Source organism: Somniosus microcephalus, chromosome 28 (assembly GCF_052327205.1).
Source record: "Somniosus microcephalus isolate GS21.2 chromosome 28, FLI_Smic_1.0, whole genome shotgun sequence".
Taxonomy (NCBI): Eukaryota; Metazoa; Chordata; class Chondrichthyes; order Squaliformes; family Somniosidae; genus Somniosus; species Somniosus microcephalus.
Window position 1 is genome coordinate 37911908 of NC_141014.1, and position 14044 is coordinate 37925951.

The window sequence follows — 14044 nt, forward strand, 5'->3', positions numbered from 1 at the left end:
TGGGTTCAATTCCGACTGCAGAGACTTGAGCACATAAAGCTAGGCTGACACTCCCAGTGCAGTGCTGAGAGAGTGCTGCACTGTCGGAGGTGCCGTCTTTCGGATGAGACGTCAAACCGAGGCCCTGTCTGCTCTCTCAGGTGGACGTAAAAGATCCCACGGCCACTATTTCGAAGAAGAGCAGGGGAGTGGTCCTGGGGCCAATATTTATCCCTCAGTCAACATAGCAAAAAACAGATTATCTGATCATTATCACATTGCTGTTTGTGGGATCTTGCTGTGCGCAAATTGGCTGCCGCGTTTCCCACATTACAACAGTGACTCCACTTCAAAAAGTACTTCATTGGCTGTAAAGCGCTTTGAGACGTCCGGTGGTCGTGAAAGGCGCTATAGAAATGCAAGTCTTTCTTTCTCTGCTTAATGTGGTGTCAGCAGCAATGTTCCCCCTAATTTTCTTTTGGTTGCGTGGTCCCTTTAACGGGCTCTGCTATCCTTTGAAAGTTTTGCACATTTGAACAGCCAGTCCCGGGCTGCGTGGGAACAGCAGGCAGCTGTGCGGCCGCGCAGCTTAACGGAAAGACCGATCAGCAGCAGGGGGGGGGTCGCACTCTCGCCTCTAAGGCAGAAGGTCGTGGGTTCAAGCCCCACTCCTGTGACTTGCGCTCGCGGGGAACACATGAAGAATGTTCGAAGGGCCGAATGGCTTCCTTCCGCGCTGTAACCATTCTATGACAGGTTTATAGGACCAGCCTGCTCACAACAGAGCGTGCAAATAAGTGAACACACAAAGGGTTGTAAATGCAACTGTTTATTAAATTCCACAGCAAGGGGATAAAGACATTTGACCAAACATGTCATATTCTACACCCTGTGTACATCGACAGTATAAATTTAAAAAGAGTCTAACATGGGAATACTGAAACTACTGAGGATGTCCTGTGCACCTTTTAATGGCCATTTTCATTGCAAACTGTGGACACCAGGCTATTGCAGTTTAACAGATACCAGGCAAGAGGCAGTCCAACTGTGAAATATTTACAGGAGGCGGGGGCGATGTGACCAACAGTGCAGTTCATTGGAGGCTGGTTTTATTCATACAGCCCAGATTTAGTGATCTAGAAATCAGTAAAAGGTAAAATAGACCCTGACATGAATCAGTCATTCATGAAAGACTTATGAAATAATACTGAGCGGCCTGCGGGTGGCGCTGTCCAGGGAGAGTATAAATACTCGGGCATGGGCCCAGCTTGCGCAGGACATTCTTAACAGGAACTAGTGAAGGACACAACTAGACCTCCATGTTGTAAAACAGTTGATTAAAGCTTTGTTTAACGCTTAGACCAAGTGCCTAGTAGTTTTCTTGTGTCAGACCCCAACAGTTTTGTTTTTTTAATATTGAAGACCCTTTTCTCCCGACTAGTTTAATGCTGTCCGCTATGACTCAGTGGGTCAGCGCCTCTAACCTGTGAGTCAGAAGGTCGTGGGTTCAAGTCTCCCCACTCCAGAGACTTGAGCACAAAAATCTAGGCTGACTCGTACTCTCAACTAACATCGCTAAAAATAAAATGATCTGGTCATTTATCACATTGCTGTTTGTGGGAGCTTGCTGTGCGCAAATTGACTGTCGCGTTTCCTACATTACAGCAGGGACTACACTTCAAAAAAGTACTTCCTTGGCTATAAAGTGCTTTGGGATGGGAAAGGTGCTATAGAAATGCGAGTTCTTTCTTTCTATTGCACTTGGGTGTCTCGTTTCCAGCTTCATTTTCACCAGCGACAAAACACACGTCAGAACTGGCGCACAAATGCCTAACCCCCCCGTCCTGCCCCATTTTGTTACCATTTATTACTGAGAACCCGTGGTGAGAGGTCAAGTGCACGATCCCAGCGGGAATCTCGGCCTGGAGAGACCTGTACATCAAATCTGCTGGAAAGAACAATGGAGAGGTCCAAGGAATGAGCTCAGAGTGCAGCCCCCATAGTCTCTTCTAAATAGATACAAGGAAGGTCAAATCAAAATGAACCTGCAAAGTGCTGCTCAGTACCCAAAACCCCTCAACACAGCGTTGAATCTCTCCAGAAGTCTCTCTCTCAGAATGCGTGATGCAAAAATGTCGCCGACAAAAAAAGGCAGGAAGCGGCCGCCTTTAAACAGCGCTCCCCCCCCAGTCCCTTCCCGACTGCAAAGCACTCCCCTCAACCTGTCGTTGCTAGCGGCAGGCGGAAAGGCAGGGGGCGGATGGAGAGCAAGATCGACCCTCCCCTTTAAGAACTGGCTGGCGCCAGTGTGTCTGTGTTCCATTGCTGACTGACATCACCTGAGCTTCGCCCGCGCTCTGCGGTAGCGCCTCGCTCCTCGGCGTTAGCGCACAAGGTCAAGCGGGAAGTGCCGACGGCTTAACGCCGAACTCGGATTTTCAAAGCCTGCAGGGTGCGGGCATGCAGGTGGGAGGAAGGCAGGGAAAATCGAGGGAGGGACGGAGTTCCGAGCTCGAGGGCCATGGCGGGGGGGGAGCATGCACCCTAGTAGGAGATGGAGCAGTGAGTCTTGGTTTGCACAGGGAGGAGGGAGAGTGCGCTAGGTGTGAGGAGGGTCAAGGGAAGAACAATGGCCATAAGGGTAGCAACAACACCTTGCATTTATATAGCGCCTTTAACGTAGTAAAACGTCCCAAGGCGCTTCACAGGAGCGATTGTCAAACAACATTTGACACCGAGCCAGATAAAGAGATATTTGGGGAGAAATCCGGTATCGCCCCGTTTGGGGCGCGATTATCGGCCGGGCACAAAGTTTAGCGCCTGGCGCTAATTATCGCCTCTGACTGCAAACTTGGCTTCTATCGCCCTGGAGGTGATTTGAGCGCTAAATCAGGCGCTACACACCTGTCTTAAGGCGCTAACGCCGAGGAGCTACCTCAGAGCGCTGGCGAAGCTCATGTGATGTCAGTCAGCAATGGAACAAACACACTGGCGCCGGCCAGTTCTTAAAGGGGAGGGTCGATCTTGCTCTCCGTCCACACCCTGCTCATTGCAGCCTTGAATCTTGGCCTGGAGAGACCTGTACATCAAATCTGCTGGAAAGAACAATGGAGAGGTCCAGGGAAAGAGCTCAGAGTGCAGCCCCCATAGTCTCTTCTAAATCGATGCAAGGAAGGTCAAATCAAAATAAACCTGCAAAGTGCTGCTCAGTACCCAAAACTCCTTCACACAGCGTTGAATCTCTCCAGAAGTCTCTCTCTCTCTCTCAGAATGCGTGGTGCAAAAATGTCACCGACAAAAAAAGGCAGGAAGCGGTCGCCTTTAAATAGCGCTCCCCCAGTCCCTTCCCGACTGCAAAACGCTCCCCTCAACCTGCCGTTGCTAGCGGCAGGCGGAAAGGCAGGGGGCGCCACTCAATATCCGCTCCGGGGCGTTGCACGCTCGACTGACGTCACGATCTGCCGGCGCAGGAGATCGTGGCGGTAGTGTTTAGCGCTGCCGCAAAATGTCTGGTCAATCTCGCGAGCGGCGCAAACATTGCCGCGCCCGGGCGCTAGTTGCTTTGCGCCCCATTAGCGCCCTCTTCGGGCGCATAACGGGAGGCGCAAAGCAACCGAATATTTCCCTTATTAGGACAGTTGGTCAAAGAGGTAGGTTCTAAGAAGCGTCTTAAAGGAGGAAACAATAGAGACGGGGAGGCTGGGGGGAGTAAATAAGTCTTCGCCAGTAGTGTGAAACACGCTCATACTGAATCGCGAGCCGGTTTTACTCCGCGCACGATCTCCGCACGACTGGTAAAGACCAATTTCACCCCCCCAGGAGAATTGCCACCCAAAGAGGGGTTAGAACTCCGAGGTGAGTGAAGGTTGACTAATTGCAAGATAAGCTTCCTCTTGACTGCAAGCTTTGGGCTTGACAAATGTTAGCAACCCTGGGGAAGAGACCCAACGCTGTGACTGAGATGTAAAGAGGCTGCACAAAGCAGAGACTGGAGCAAGGACCAAAGTCAAGATTTATCCATTGCGCAGCTCTCCCTTCCCATCGCTAAAGGGACCCTACGGACCCCGTTGAACCTTAGTTCCTTAGTTTAACATCTCATGCTTTTGTGTGCGCGTTTATTTTACCCTTCAAGGAGTTTGCTTCACAGTATATCCATGCCTGTCACACTGCCCCAATCTCTAGCTGGGGTCCATCAGTGGGAGGTCACTGCTTTCCCTCTTTCCACAGATTATTTACATTTCTTTCGTATCGTTTCAGTCCAGTTCCAGGTCTGAGTCCGAGTGCAACGAGATCTGTTCCGCCACTTGCTGCACCGTCGCGTCCAACGGGGTGAGCTTCCCATCACAGCCTACACCCATCGGTTGGATAATCTGTTCCCTGTCCGGAAGTAGAAATAAACGTGCATCAGGAACATGGGAACGGGAGGAGGCCATTCGGCCCCTCGAGCCTGCGCCGCCATTCAGTGAGATCATGGCTGGTCTGGATCTTAACTCCATCTACCCGCCTTGGTTCTGTACCCCTTAATACCCATGCCCCCCAACAAATCTATCAATCTCAGTTTTAACATTTTCAATTGCACTTCCCCACCCCCAGCTTTTTGGGGGAGAGTTCCAGATTTCCACCACCCTTTGTGTTAGGACGTGCTTCCTGACATCACCCCCGAACGGCCTGGCTCTAATTTTAAGGTTCTGCCCCCTTGTTCTGGACTCCCCCCCACCAGAGGAAATAGTTTCTCTCTCGATCTACCCTGTCAAATACCTTAAACGGTTCAATTAGGTCACCCCTTAATCTTCTAAACTCGAGTGAACACAAGCCCAGTCTATTCAACCTGTCCTCATAATTTAACCCTTTATTCCCGGGTATCGTTCTGGTGAATCTGTGCTGCTCCCCCTCCGAGGACAATCTATCTTTCCTCAGGTGCGGAGCCCACTGAACATAGTGGTTCCATTCATTTATCATTTAGAATAACTTATGTGAGACTGTAACACCAACAAGGAGAAACAGTCGTCCCTTTTCCATAGCAACCTACCGTTACCACGTTCCCGTGTCTGAAGGTTGTGCTCGTCCAGGAAAGGGAAGGCAGGGCAGGGAACTGGGACAAGCTTCCATTTCCATCGCCGAAGGTTCGCGCCGTGCGTTCCCTGTCCAGGTTCTTGTTGGGGAAAGGGAGGGAGTAAAACGCTGCCCCCTCCCCCTCAGTGTGTCTCACACCCAACCTCCACCATCAGCTCCAAGTTCCCCTCCCAGTCACACACCATCCTGACTTGGAAATGTATCGGCTGTTCCTTCATCGTCGCTGGGTCAAAATCCTGGAACTCCCTCCCTAACAGCACTGTTCCTTAGTTTAACATCTCATGCTTTTGTGCGTGTTTATTTTACCCTTCAAGGAGTTTGCTTCACAGTATGTCCATGCCTGTCACACTGCCCCAATCTCTAGCTGGGGGCCATCAGTGGGAGGTCACTGCTTTCCCTCTTTCCACAGGTTATTTACATTTCTTTCGTATCGTTTCAGTCCAGTTCCAGGTCTGAGTCCGAGTGCAACGAGGACCACACGGACTGCAGCGGTTCAAGAAGGCGGCTCACCACCACCTTCTCAAGGGGCAACTAGGGATGGGCAATAAATGCTGGGCCTCGCCAGCGACGCCCACATCCCAGGAACGAATAAAGAAAAAATCTCACGGTGCCAATTGCTGAATCAGCGAGACACTTCCTGACATGAATCAGTCATTCCAGAACCAGGGGTCACAGTCTAAGGATAAGGGGTAAGCCATTTAGGACAGAAATGAGGAGGAATTTCTTCACCCAGAGAGTGGTGAACCTGTGGAATTCTCTACCACAGAAGGCAGTAGAGGCCAATTCATTAAATATATTCAAGAAGGAGTTGGATATATTTCTTAAGGCTAAAGGGATCAAGGGATATGGGGAGAAGGCAGGGACAGGGTACTGAATTTGGATGATCAGCCATGATCGCATTGAATGGCGGAGCAGGCTCGAGGGGCCGAATGGCCTACTCCTGCTCCTGTCTTCTATGTTTCTATGTTTCTATGAAAGAAAGACTTATGAAATAATACTGAGTGGCCTGCGGGTGGCGCTGTCCAGGGAGAGTATAAATACTCGGGCACGGGCCCAGCTTGCGCAGGACATTCTTAACAGGAACTAGTGAAGGACACAACTAGACCTCCATGTTGTAAAACAGTTGATTAAAGCTTTGTTTAACGCTTAGACCAAGTGCCTAGTAGTTTTCTTATGTCACTTCCCATTTCCCAGAGCAGGTGCCCTGGGTCTCTCTGACTGAGGTTGCCAATGTGGAGGGAGGTGGGGTGGGGGGAGAATTTCTGGTGTGCCCCTGGAGTGCACATTACAATATTGCCCACTCCGAGCCCCCCACTGCATGGAGGTTAATTAACGGATAGTCAGGGGCTGGCAGTGCACAATAGTGCGATGCACACTCCCAGGACTGGTGCAGCAGGATTACTTCTCCTTAATGTCACGTTAGGAGCAGTGTGGTACCGCGGGCCTCAAGGAACTGATCCGGGACCGGCAGACGCGATTCGTGTAGGACCCTCACAGGCAGCAGAGACAGGCTCAGCCCATCTGTGGATAAAGAATGGGAGCGGGGGGCAAGGGGAGTCAGGAATAGTTGGGAGGGGTCCGGAACGGGAGCAAGAGGTAAGAAGTGGTGTGGGGGTCAGAATTGGGGGTCAGGAATGGGAGAGCGAGGTCAGGAATGGGGACGTGGCTTCAGGAATGGGAGAATGGGGTCAGAACATAAGAGTTAGGAGCAGGAGTCAGCCATTCGGCCCCTCGAGCCTGCTCCGCCATTCAATAAGACCATGGCTGATCTTCGACCTCAACTCCACCTTCCTACCCGATCTTCATATCCCTCGATTCCCCTAGAGTCCAAAAATCTATCGATCTCAGCCTTGAATATACTCAACGACTGAGCATCCACAGCCCTCTGGGGCAGAGAATTCCAAAGATTCACCACCCTCTGAGTGAAGAAATTCCTCCTCATCTCAGTCCTGAATGGCCGACCCCTTATCCAGAGACTGTGACCCCTGGTTCTAGACTCCCCAGCCAGGGGAAACATCCTCCCTGCATCTACCCTGTCAATCCCCTTCAGAATCTTATGTTTCAATGAGATCACCTCTTATTCGTCTAAACTCCAGAGGGTATAGGCCTAGTCTACCCAATGCCAGGAATGGGAGAGTGGGGGGCGGGGGGGGGGGGTCAGGAATAGGAATGGGGTGTAAGGAACGTGGTGGGGAAGTGCGCTGAACCCGATCACCGCCTTGCCAGACGTTTCATGTGCTAGCGCTGCTCTCGAGCCTACCTGGACAGCTTGTCGAACATACTGACGAGTTTCATGGCCTCATGTTCCTTCTGCTCATCTGTCATTCCCTCCATGGGGTTCGGGAGCTTCTCCTCCACTCGTCCTGTCACTGGGTTTATACTGTGGGAGGGGAGGGGAGGGGGGGGGCAGAGGGATGGGGAGAAGAAGCTCAATGATCGGTATTTAAAGGGACAGGCACACCGCGAGTCGCCCAGTCACCACCCCTCCCCCGCACCCGCCGGGGTCTGATTTCAATTTCCGATCGCTGGCTGCCCCCGGAGTTTGCTCACTTCGGTTTCGCCTCTTTGTATTCCTCCGTGTCCGTGTCCTCTTCCTCGGAATATTTTCCTTCTCCTCTTCCTCCTCCCAGGAGTCCTCGAGCTGCCAACAGCCCAGCAGCATTCCCGTATCCGGTGTACTTCACGAAACGGGATACTGCGGGGGGAGAGGGAACACGGTGTCAGAGAGTGAGGGGGAGAGAGAGAGAGGGAGAGGGAGGGGGGAGAGAGAGGGGGAGGGGGTAAAGAGAGAGAGGGGGAGAGGGAGAGAGAGAGAGAGTGAGGGGAAGAGCGAGAGGGAGGGAGAGAGAGTGAGGGGGAGAGAGGGGGAGAGAGAGAGAGTGAGAGAGAGAGATGGGGAGAGACTGAGAGGAGGAGAGAGAGAGGGAGGGAGTGAGAGAGGGAGAAAGGGGGCAGAGAAGGAGGAGGAGAGGGACAGATAAGGGTAGACGGAGAGAGGGGGACAGAGAGAGAGAATACTGTCCATCACCGGGCATATCACCCACACCTCCTCTGGCCCCTCGCTCCTCAGCCCCCGGCCCACTATGCTGCCTCTGATGCCCCTGCGTCCTGAAGCCGCGACATGGTCTGCCCCTCCCTCCCTCGGTCCACCCCCCCATGCACTGCACTAGCCCTCGCTCTACGTCTTTCGCCCCTGCAATTCCCCACATGGCCAACTTGTGAGCTGGTTACACATCTCCAGCGGGAGGATAAGTTGGGAGTTGGGAGTTCAGCAGGTGAAGCACCGAGGCTGCTCTCCTGCTCCTCCTTGTGGCTGGTTCAGGAGTAGCGATGATATCGGCGCAGATCCTCAGCCGAACCTCTGGGTCGATGCGGGGTGTGCGGGGGGCGGGGCCTGGAGGCGGAGGTAAGGTGGGAGGAGACTCGTGTGGACGATAAAGAAAGACTTGCATTTCTATAGCGCCTTTCACGACCTCGGGACATCCCAAAGCGCTTCACAGCCAATGAAGGACTTTTTGAAGTGTAGTCGCTGTTGTAATGTGGGAAACGCGGCAGCCAATTTGCGCACAGCAAGCTCCCACAAACAGCAGTGATAATGACCAGATCATCTGTTTTTTTTTAGTGATGTTGATTGAGGGATAAATATTGGCCCCAGGACGACGGGGATAACTCCCCCTGCTCTTCTTCAAAATAGTGGCCATTGGATCTGTTACGTCCACCTGAGAGAGCTGACGGGCCCTCGGTTTAATGTCTCGTCCAAAAGACGGCACCTCCGACAGTGCGGCGCTCCCTCAGTACTGCCCCTCCGACAGTGCGGCGCTCCCTCGGTACTGCCCCTCCGACAGTGCGGCGCTCCCTCAGAACTGCCCCTCCGACAGTGCGGCGCTCCCTCAGTACTGCCCCTCCGACAGTGCGGCGCTCCCTCAGTACTGCACCTCCGACAGTGCAGCGCTCCCTCAGTACTGCCCCTCCGGCAGTGCAGCGCTCCCTCAGTACTGCCCCTCCGACAGTGCGGCGCTCCCTCAGTACTGCCCCTCCGACAGTGCGGCGCTCCCTCAGTACTGCCCCTCCGACAGTGCGGCGCTCCCTCAGTACTGCCCCTCCGACAGTGCGGCGCTCCCTCAGTACTGCCCCTCCGACAGTGCGGCGCTCCCTCAGTACTGCCCCTCCGACAGTGCGGCGCTCCCTCAGTACTGCCCCTCCGACAGTGCGGCGCTCCCTCAGAACTGCCCCTCCAACAGTGCGGCGCTCCCTCAGTACTGCCCCTCCGACAGTGCGGCGCTCCCTCAGTACTGCCCCTCCGACAGTGCGGCGCTCCCTCAGTACTGCCCCTCTGACAGTGCGGCGCTCCCTCAGTACTCTCCCTCCGACAGTGCAGCGCTCCCTCAGTACTGCCCCTCCGACAGTGCAGCGCTCCCTCAGTACTGCCCCTCCAACAGTGCAGCGCTCCCTCAGTACTGCCCCTCTGACAGTGCGGCGCTCCCTCAGTACTGCCCCTCCGACAGTGCAGTGCTCCCTCAGTACTGCCCCTCTGACAGTGTGGCTCTTCCTCAATACTGCCCCTCTGACAGTGCCGTGCTCCCTCAGTATTGCACTGGGAGCAACAGCCTGGATTTTCGTGCTCAAGTCTCTGGAGTGGGACTCGAACCCACAACCTTCTGACTCAAGAGGCGAGGGTGCTGCCCACTGCGCCACATAAACACCGGCACAGACCAGAGGGGACGAATAGCCTACTGTAAAATTTGATGCAATTCTATTCGATGTAATTAGAGAAACTCCCACGTGGGAGGGGTGGTGGTCCGGGGGGTGGGGGGGGTTGCGGGGGGGTGGGACTTCGTCCCCTCCCCATCGCCGTGGTTACTCACCGTTCTCCTTGCACAGCACGAAGAGGAACTCCGCGGCGCAGTGCTTCACGTCAGTGTTGATGTGCGTCATCAGGCGGACCAACTTGTTGCGCAGGGCTTCCCCCACCTCAGGCCGGTTCTTCACGTCCCGCAATGGGGGCAGGACCTGTGGGGGGGAGGGAGGGGGTTGCGGAGAAGAGAAACAAAATCAGGCCGCAGCCTCGACTTGCACCCTCTATCCTTGCTCGTCCAAAACTTGGCTGCCCTGTATCCTGATTCACACCCAGTCCCGTTCACCCTCCACCACCTCCACCCCTGAGCTCGCTGACCTACACTGGATCCCTGTCCGGCAACGCCTCAATTTTAAAATTCTCCATCTTTGTTTTCAAATCCTTTCACGGCCTCGCCTCCTCTCTATCTCTGTAACCTCCTCCAGCCCCCACAACCCTCCGAGATCTCTGCGCTCCTCCAATTCTGGCCTCTTGACCATCCCTGATTTTAATCGCTCCACCATTGGTGGCCTTGCCTTCAGCTGCCTGGGCCCCGAGCTCTGGAATTCCCTCCCTAAACCTCTCCGCCTCTCTCTCCTCCTTTAAGACGCTCCTGAAAACCGACCTCTTTGACCCAAGCTTTTGGTCACCTGTCCCGATATCTCCTTACGTGGCTCGGCGCCAAGTTTTGTCTGATAATCGCTCCTGTGAAGCGCCGCGGGGCATTAGCGGCGCTCTATAAATGCAAGTCGCTCTCGTCGTTACAGTAAAACGTTTTGCGAGCCGCTCTTACCCTCGCGCGCAGGAACTTGCGAGTCTCCCGGTGGTAACGCGAGCTCTCTGTCAGCAGGTTGAGAACCGGAGTCAGTGTTTCCCTCAGCTTCAGACCCTGAGGGGAGAGGTTGGGAAAGGCATTATGCAGCAGCGTCCAAGGACCGAGACCCGCCCGTTAGTGACCCCCGGGGGGGGGTCACAGGTCGCCGGCAAGTGTGAGGAGACAACATGCGAGGCCTCGTCCATCGAACCAAGCCCAGCTTCCAGAGTCACCCCGCTGCTATTTCATGCCCCCGTATCTCTCCGCAACATCTTCCATTTCTTCCTTACCTCTCTTGCGTCTCTCCCCCCTCCCACCTCGCTCAATAAAACGCCCTGGGTCACTGACTCTGTTGAGGGCACGTTGTCATCTGCGTACGTTTCCCTCAGGCCACTGCTAGGGGCCACAGTGCTGCTTTCCTGAGGGGGTCAAACACTTCCAGCAGTGGGAGAACCGAGAACTAGGGGGTCACTGTTTAAAAATAAGGGGTTGCCCATTTAAGACAGAGATGAGGAGAAATTTTTTCTCACAGAGGGTGGTGAGTCTTTGGAACTCTCTTCCTCAGAGGGCGGTGGAAGCAGAGTCTTTGAATATTTTTAAGGCAGAGGTAGATAGATTCTTGATGAGCAAGGGGGTGAAAGGTTATCGGGGGTAGGCGGGAATGTGGAGTAATCGGATCAGCCATGATCTTATTGAATGGCGGAGCAGGCTCGAGGGGCCGACTCCTGCTCCTAGTTCGTATGTTCGTATAATACATCAACAGTGTTCAACTTCAATCAAAAATAAACTTAGTCACGGACACAAAAGAGAACTTTTGTTTTATTATTTATTCACGGGATGTGGGCGTCGCTAGCCAGGCCCAGCATTTATTGCCCATCCCTAGTTGCCCCTTGAGAAGGTGGTGGTGAGCCGCCTTCTTGAACCGCTGCAGTCCGTGTGGTGAAGGTGCTCCCACAGTGCTGTTAGGGAGGGAGTTCCAGGATTTTGACCCAGCGACGATGAAGGAACGACCGATATATTACCAAGCCGGGATGGCGTGTGACTTGGAGGTGGTGGCGTTCCCCTTAAGTCACATGGCATCATGTGTGGCCACCATAATGGAGGGAAAGGATTCAGTGCTCAGGTCTTGCTGCATTCGAACGAACCGGGCAGGAAGAGACCCGCTGGTCCAGCGAGCCTCCCACACATCTCGCGATGGCTGGACCATCGTGACCAGATATTCCCTGCTCCCCCCTGGATTTGCTAATCTTACCCCTGGTGACTGTCATGAATCTTACCATTCATGTAGAAATGACTCATGAGATAACACTGGGCGGCCAGCTGGTGGCGCCGTCCAAGGAAAGTATAAATACTCGGGCGTGGGCCCAGCTTGCTCAGGATGTTTCTGTAACCAGGAACTAGTGATGTAACTAGAATCTCATGGTTGTGAAACAGTTGATTAAAGCCTTGTTTTATACACAAACCAAGAGCTCAGTAGTTTTCCTACGTCAGTGACCTCTGCCCTTTGGCCTTTCCCTGTCCCGCACCCTTACCCTGTCCAACCTCTTGTCCATGAAGTCCAGCAGAATCTCCACTGTGTCCATGTTGATCCCCATGTACTCCGCGGATCCTGGCTCAACCTTCGGAGCGAGGAGCACATCCAAGCACATCAGAGGCAGATTGACCAAGAGGTTGACTGTATGGCTGAGGAGAGTGGAAGGGGGGGGGGAAGTCAGTACAAAATCTCAAGACCCAATTATACCAACAGATGCCCCCCCCCCCCTCACTATCAGACAGCTTATTATAATCTTCCATTACCACCGATACATTAGGCCAAGGCCCTGTCTGCCCTCTGAGGTGGACAGCCACTATTGGAAGAGAAGGGATGTTCTCCCCGGTGTCCTGGGGCCAATATTTATCCCTCAACCAACATCACTAAATAAAACCCCACACATGATCTGGTCATTATCACATTGCTGCTTGTGGGAGCTTGCTGTGCGCAAATTGGCTGCCGGGTTTCCTACATTACAACAGCGACCACACTTCAAAAGTAGTTCATAGGCTGTAAAGCGCTTTGGGACGTCCTGAGGTCGTGAAAGGGGTTACAGAAATGCAAGTTCGTTCTTTCTTTCCAAGCCCCACCTCTTGCACCTGCCTTCCACTCCGACATAGAAACATAGAATATAGGAGCAGGAGTAGGCCATTCGGCCCCTCGAGCCCACTCCGCCATTCAATGAGATCATGGCTGATCATCCAAATTCAGTACCCTGTCCCTGCCTTCTCCCCATATCCCTTGATCCCTTTAGCCTTAAGAAATATATCCAACTCCTTCTAAGCTTTCGATGGCGACTGAAGCTCGTCCAATCACAGCCTGATCAGCTTCTACCCACTTCCTGGGCTAGGAGATTAAATGAAGAATCAGCCGGGGTTCCTATCCAGTGACCACCCACCCACCGCCCCCGCACTCGCCCCCCCCCCCCCTTGCTGCAACGAATGGAGTTCGGGTGAGGGCGGGACTGTGACGCTCCTCAAGGTCGAACAGCCCGCTGCCACTCATAACCTGGGGTGCGCAAACCGGCTGCCGCCTTTCCCTACAGTGACGACACTTCAAATGTACTACATTGGCTGTGGTCGTGAAAGGCGCTATATAAATGCACGTTCATTCTTTCGGCTCACCCCGTGAATAGACAGTTGGGGAGGGTGGGGGTGAGATGCTACGGAACTACAGCCCCCAGAAAGGATCTGCGTGCTCTCGAGCAGGAAGGGGGCAAAATATAAATTTTAAAAATAAACCAAAGCCGTCTTTTCAAACAAGACAAATAAGATTCAGAGGAAAATGAGCGCGTGACCTTTCTGATCTGCGGCATCTTACCCGTGGAATTCCTGTGTCCGCTCCTTGCTGTCACTGTCAGTGAACAAACAGTGGCGCAGGATGGCCGCTAGGTGCCGATAGAGAGCTGCATCTTCCTGTTGGCACAAAGTAGAACAGTTAGAAACCGGGTGGACAGAGGACATTCTCGCTCCCCGCAGAGGGCAAATGTCACAGACGCCAAAATTGCTGACATTAACGTGGGAAGGTTTAATGTGCTTGCAGCACTGTCGGAGGGGCAGCACTGAGGGAGCGCTGCACTGTCGGGGGGGCAGTACTGAGGGAGTGCTGCACTGTCGGGGGGGCAGTACTGAGGGAGTGCTGCACTGTCGGAGGGGCAGTACTGAGGGAGAGCCGTACTGTCGGAGGGGCAGTACTGAGGGAGTGCCGCACTGTCGGAGGGGCAGTACTGAGGGAGTGCCGCACTGTCGGAGGGGCAGTACTGAGGGAGTGCCGCACTGTCGGAGGGGCAGTACTGAGGGAGTGCCGCACTGTC

The 14044-nt window shown here is 53.8% G+C and overlaps 1 protein-coding gene across 3 annotated transcripts in view; it reads right to left on the reverse strand.

The window, feature by feature from the left end:
• Nucleotides 1-792: 792 nt before the first annotated feature.
• LOC147099613 (chaperone Ric-8A-like) overlaps nucleotides 793-14044 on the reverse strand; it is a 37458-nt gene continuing 24206 nt past the window's right edge. For all 3 annotated transcript variants that reach the window (XM_085969871.1, XM_085969870.1, XM_085969869.1), the window contains 7 exons: nucleotides 13552-13646; nucleotides 12233-12383; nucleotides 10680-10775; nucleotides 9918-10062; nucleotides 7603-7747; nucleotides 7313-7432; nucleotides 793-4356 (listed from right to left, as the gene is read on the reverse strand). In XM_085969871.1, coding sequence (XP_085825997.1) covers nucleotides 4233-4356; nucleotides 7313-7432; nucleotides 7603-7747; nucleotides 9918-10062; nucleotides 10680-10775; nucleotides 12233-12383; nucleotides 13552-13646 — 876 coding nt within the window. In that variant the 3' untranslated portion in view covers nucleotides 793-4232. The remainder of the gene's footprint in view (nucleotides 4357-7312; nucleotides 7433-7602; nucleotides 7748-9917; nucleotides 10063-10679; nucleotides 10776-12232; nucleotides 12384-13551; nucleotides 13647-14044) is intronic.